This window comes from Hyla sarda, chromosome 6, assembly GCF_029499605.1.
Source record: "Hyla sarda isolate aHylSar1 chromosome 6, aHylSar1.hap1, whole genome shotgun sequence".
In the NCBI taxonomy this organism is placed as follows: domain Eukaryota; kingdom Metazoa; phylum Chordata; class Amphibia; order Anura; family Hylidae; genus Hyla; species Hyla sarda.
The window spans coordinates 245227977-245234096 of record NC_079194.1 but is presented as its reverse complement, the minus strand read 5'-3'; the positions used below and the strand labels follow the sequence as shown (position 1 = coordinate 245234096).

The following is a 6120-nucleotide window of genomic DNA, read 5'->3' as shown; positions in this document are numbered from 1 at the left end:
TCAATTTGAATTCACATTGTGTTTTCTATCCCCCTCTTTATTTGTTGTTTTTACTTGGTCTGCATTCTGCCCCTCCCCCTCAGCCCAGGCAGAAATTAGCAGGAAGCTACACAGGGTCCCTTCCTTTCTGGCAGCCTCCCAGTCTGACTGGGAGCACATGGTAAGTGAGCTTTTACACCTTGTTCACATTGGTGTGGTGCTGTGCGGCGTCCATTGCTGGCGTGGCACCATGTCTATGAGGAGGGCGGCCCTGGGACTGGTTTGAGTGGCATTGGAGCTGCCCTACCAGTGGGTTGTTCCCCCTGTGGGCACTGGTGTTGCAGCGGTGGTGGTCGCCACCCAGTGCTATGCCATTTTATGCAAGGGACGTTAGGGACCCACAACTTACAGGTGACGTGGCTAGTGGGCTTGTACTTCATGATCATAAAGTACACTAATGACCTGCATGTTGCTGAGAAGCATTAGATCAAGGTGCATGTTGTGGATGTGCGACCATGTCTGTTTTCTCTATTTGAATTCATGGAGAGTCAGGCATTTTGAATTTTAATTGTTGGACTGTTTTCCCAAGAGACAGTTAAGGCTGGGTTCACACTACGGAATTTCCGCCTGCAATTCCGCTTTGAAATTGCAGGCAGAAAGTCCGCTTACTAAAATGTACTGTATAGTTAATGGGTTTCTGTTCACAAATTCACACTTCGGAATTTGTGTACGAAAAATCCACTTGAAAATTTCCTCCTGAAGAATGCGTTGCTCATTCTTCAGGCGGAAATACTCGCAGAACAAATTGCAGTCTATTGGGGACTGCAGTGTCTGCACGGTCCTAGCGCCGACTGATTCAATCAGCGTTGGCCGCACTCGGAATCTCCGGGTGGAAATTTTCTGCCAGGAGATTCCGCAATGTTTTTTTTCAGGACACACATACTGTACGTCCCACATACCGAGATCCATCACACTCCACACAAACTCCAAGTGGCTAAGTCCCCTAAAACGTAGCATCCGACTATGTCACTGCTTTGGAATTGACTCCAGGCTATAGCGTTTTACTGTGAAAGCTTAAAAGTAAAAAAACGAGGAACGTCTAACTACTGTCTGTGTTTCATTAAATTATGGATTTGCCTATTTTTGCTTTACAGTCTGCTTTATTCCCTATCTATTTTACTTTTTGTGCGGAGTGTGATGATCGCGGCACCTAAAATGCCAAAAGCAATCTGCGGTAGCTCAATCGAGCTCCGGCTCGTCCGGTCAACAGTCCAGTAATGCCGGCAGCCTAGCAGCCTGTAGTAATGGAGCACCGTTAAGGGTGGGTTCACACCACGATTTTGGTATACGGTTTAATTTAAAAAAAAACGTATGCAACCATACAGAAAACCGTGCCCATAGACTTCCCATTCAAAACCGTATGCACCATAATGTATACAGTTGTCTCCGTTTTGAAAACCATATGGTTTTTTACTTTTTTTTTTGGACAGAAAACCATGGCGTGTCAATGGGAACCGTACAGAACCGTATGTGTGTACGGTTCCATCCTGTTTTCACCATACAGTTTTTGACTTTGCAGTTTTTTTTCTTGGCATTTCAATCAAACAAGTAAAACTTTATTCATAATGGAGTGAAAAGTTAAAAACGTACCGTATTTATCGGCGTATAACACGCACTTTTTAGGCTAAAATTTTTAGCCTAAAGTCTGTGTGCGTGTTATACGCCGATACACCCCCAGGAAAGGCAGGGGGAGAGAGGCCGTCGCTGCCCGCTTCTCTCCCCCTGCCTTTCCTGGGGTCTAGAGCGCTGCTGTCGGCCCTTCTCACCCCCTGGTTATCGGCGCCGCTGCCCGTTCTGTCCCCCTGACTATCGGTGCCGGCGCCGATAGCCAGGGGGAGAGAAGCGGCGCTGACAGCCAGGGGGAGAGAAGGGGCAGCGGCACCCATTGCCGGCGCCGCTGCCCCGTTGCCTCCCCCCATCCCCGGTGGCATAATTACCTGAGTCCGGTCCACGCTGCTCCAGGCCTCCGTCGTGCGTCCCCGGCGTCATTGCTATGCGCTGAACGGCGCGGCGCATGACGTCAGAGCGCCGCGCCGTGCATAGCAACGACGTGGGGACGCACGACGGAGGCCTGGAGCAGCGCGGACCGGACTCAGGTAATTATGCCACCGGGGATGGGGGGAGGCAACGGGGCAGCGGCGCCGGCAATGGGTGCCGCTGCCCCTTCTCTCCCCCTGGCTGTAACCAGGGGGTGAAAAGGGCCGGCAGCAGGGCTCTAGACCCCAGGAAAGGCAGGGGGAGAGAAGCGGGCAGCGACTGCCTCTCTCCCCCTGCCTTTCCTGGGGGTATATCGGGGTATACACGCACACACGCACCCTCATTTTTTCATGGATATTTGGGTAAAAAACTTTTTTTACCCAAATATCCTTGGTAAAATGAGGGTGCGTGTTATAGGCCGGTGCGTGGTATACCCCGATAAATACGGTATATGTTTTTTTTCTTAAAAAAACGGATGCAACCGGACATCATTTTTCAAACCGTATACGGTTTTCAACCGTATACAGATAAAAATTTGTATACACATTTTGTTACAGTTTAGTCAGGTTTTGAGGAATCCGTTTTTTTATCAAAAACCTGATACAGGAACTGTATTGCAAAAACGTGGTGTGAACCCAGCCTAACACTGATCAGTGCTCTGCTATAGGCTCCTATGGCACAGCATTGATCAGTGTCTACAAGCACAGGAGTGCATCTATGTGTCTCCAGCTGTTACAAAACTACAACTCCCAGCATGCCCTATAGCCCTTGGCTGCCTGGGCATGCTGGGAGTTGTAGTTTTGCAACAACTGGAGGCACACTGTGGAAAACACTGCCCTATGGGGACAAAAATATTGCGAAATTAAATTTGTAAAAAAATAAAAAGGCAAATAAATGTAAAAAGAAAAAAAAAAAAGCCCCTCCCCTAAATTAAAGTTTAAATCACCCTCCCCCCTTTTTCAAATAAAATAAACATATGTGGTATTGCCGCATGCATAAATGTCCAAACTGTTAAAATATAATGTTAATGAAACCGCACGGTCAATGGTGTAAATGTAAAAAAATACCAACTTCTGGAATTGCTGATTTTTGTTCACTTAATGTAGCAGGAAAAAAAAGTGATAAAAAAATCCCATCAAAATAAAAATTATTCTGATACAAAATACAGATCACGGCGCAAAAAAATTGCCCCTATACAACCCCGTATATGGAAAAATAAGAAAGTTGCAGGGTTCAGAAGAGAACATTTTCACCATACTGATTTTTCTTTTTTTTTTAAAGATAGAGATTTATCAAAACGTGCTAAGGAAAAAATGGAGTAGTTGCCCATAGCAACCAATCAGATGGTGTGTGCCCCTTTAGTGTGTCCTGGAGTCAATGTATGGTGAGTGGCAGTGCTGTGGCGCCAAACCTGGCCAGTACCTTCTATAGCCACCACGTATGTGTTACGGTGTAACCTTCAAGTACATCAGTAACTAAAAAATTCTGATAATACAATTTTACAAAAACTATATTGAAAAAAAGTGGGCGGGGCAATGCATTTTTCGGTTTCAATTTTTGGCCAAGCACAACCTAAATTTTTGGTTTCGGCATAAAATTTCCCTTTCGGTGCATCCCTAGAAAAGTATGTCATCGTGGTATCATTTTAATCGTATTGACCCACAATATAAAGAAAATATGTACATTTTACCGTAAATTGTGCAGCATGAAAACGAAACCTTTTTAAAAATTGCGATTTTCTTTTCAATTTCCCCACATACCGTATATGCTCGAGAATAAGCCGACCCAAATATAAGCCGAGGCCCCTAATTTCACCCCAAAAAAACAGGAAAAAAAAAAAAAAAAAAAAAAAAAAAAAAAAAAAAGTTATTGACTCGACTATAAGCCTAAGGTGGGAAATACATCATCCCCCCCCCATGTCATCATCCCCCCTGTCATTAACACCCTCATCATCATCCCCCCGTCATCATCACCCTGTCATCATCCAGACCCCTGTCATTAACACCCTCATCATCATCACTCTCATCATCATCCCCCCGTCATCATCCCCCCTTCATCATCACCGCCTGTCATCATCCACCCTTCATCATTACCCTGTCATCATCCCCCCCCCTTCTGGATGAGGACGAAGGCCCGGGCAGTGGTCTTCAATCTGCGGACCTCCAGATGTTTCAAAACTACAACTCCCAGCATGCCCGGACAGCCGATGGCTGTCCGGGCTTGGTGGGAGTTGTAGTTTTGAAGACCACTGCCCGGGCCTGAGGCCGCAGAGTTAACTCGAGTATAAGCCGAGGGGGGTGTTTTCAGCATGAAAAATCGTGCTGAAAAACTCGGCTTCTACTCGAGTATATACGGTAAATAGTATTTTTTTGGTTGCGCCATACATTTTATGGTAAAATGAGTGGTGTCATTACAAAAGACAACTGGTCCTGCAAAAAAACAAGTATGGACTCATCTATGGCTAAAAATCTAAAATTATTTATGATTTTTAGAAGGCCAGGAGGACAAAATGAAAATGCAAAAATAAAGGCACAAATGGGCTGAGTCTTTAAGGGGTTAAAAGCCTCAAAGAAAAATATACAATAAAATAAATGCAATATTCATATATAGAAATACTAACGCATTTTATACACATTCACTCCTAACGTATAAATAAAACCAGACAAGTCATGTAGTGTTGGGAGGAAAAGCCCCCAATAAATGTTTTTAATGAGAATCTTTATACATGTTTATATATAATTATACATATATATTCACTTTTCCATCAGATGACGTGGGGGGATCGTGCAGGAAAGGGGTATTGTTAGGCTTGGTCCTTCCCCTGACAGTACTAACACAATATATTTTACACAGGAGCGGGCAGAGAGATTATGCAATAAGGCACTGGCATGCCTCCGAGAGTTGGATTGATGTGTAGCCATCGTTCATTCAGTATGAATGTAAACTCCAGAAGGTTGGGTTCTGTGGCAGTGACAGGGTGACACTATTTATCAATGCTAAGGCCGAGAGTGAGGGGCCTTAAAATCATCAGGGAGTACATTCTGCAGGCCCCCAGACTCTGAGTGCCTTGTTGCTCTAACCTCTGCGGAAGGACGCTACAGAGAAAAGAGATCCTCATGAGCGGTCTAGAAGAAAAATGTCACCTTTAATCTGGGTTAAACATCTGCACAAGCTCCACAAGAGCGGTGAACAAGTGTTAATAAAAAGACACACAGGGAGGGGGGGAGGGGAATAGAAGAGGTGGGTGTTATTTACACGTGGGAAGAAGCGTGCCTCTCAGTACACAGAATAGATCCGAATACCACAGCACAGAACCATACTGAAGATCATCTCGATAATCTAAGAGAGGAGACAAAGAGCAACATTACTACAGTAAAAACTATCGTATTGTATTGAGCTATATGCTATAATGTTGGCTCCCTTGACATGTCTGTTTTTAGGAAATACATATATTACCTCTTCAAAAATCAACACTGCATCATCTTTTCTTATTAAATTGATAAAATTGATAACTGAGCATTAGCAGTTGCCATTACCCTTGCCAGTAGGTTACACATTAAAGGAGTACTCCAGAATAGGAAAATTGTACTCCATACTACCAGCAGTAAAAAAATAAAGAGGTACATACCTTCCTTCGCTCCCCCGGTGCCTCCGCTAACCCGCTCCGGTATATGCCACGATCCTCTTCCTGGTTGCCGGTGGTCGAGAGTCATACTGCACTCAGCCAATCACCGGCCGCAGCAAAGTCCCGACTCGGCCAGCCATAGGCTGAGCCGCAGTGTGACGTTTCCGGCCCCGGCAGCAGGTGTCGGGGAGGAAAGCGTCACACTGCCGCTTAGCCTATCGCCGAGTTGGGACTTCGCTGCTGCCGGTGATTGGGCAGCATAAAGTAGGCATGTTGTGGATGTGAATTAATAACTACATTTATTTGGCACTAGCTGAGTACCCGGCTTTGCCCGGTTTTTCCTTCCTAATCCTTGTTGGGGAGGAAAATAAACAAAGGAGGAAGCTTTTGACTTCATATACTGTTCTCATGTATTGTTGTCATATCCCAACCCCATATCCAGTCCTCCTATCTCGACCCGTAATATGTGTACCAGTTAT

The 6120-nt window shown here is 45.1% G+C and overlaps 1 protein-coding gene across 1 annotated transcript in view; it reads right to left on the bottom strand.

The window, feature by feature from the left end:
- Positions 1 to 4688: 4688 nt before the first annotated feature.
- CD81 (CD81 molecule) overlaps positions 4689 to 6120 on the bottom strand; it is a 54438-nt gene continuing 53006 nt past the window's right edge. The window contains exon 8 of the mRNA XM_056526875.1: positions 4689 to 5355. Coding sequence (XP_056382850.1) covers positions 5293 to 5355 — 63 coding nt within the window. The 3' untranslated portion in view covers positions 4689 to 5292. The remainder of the gene's footprint in view (positions 5356 to 6120) is intronic.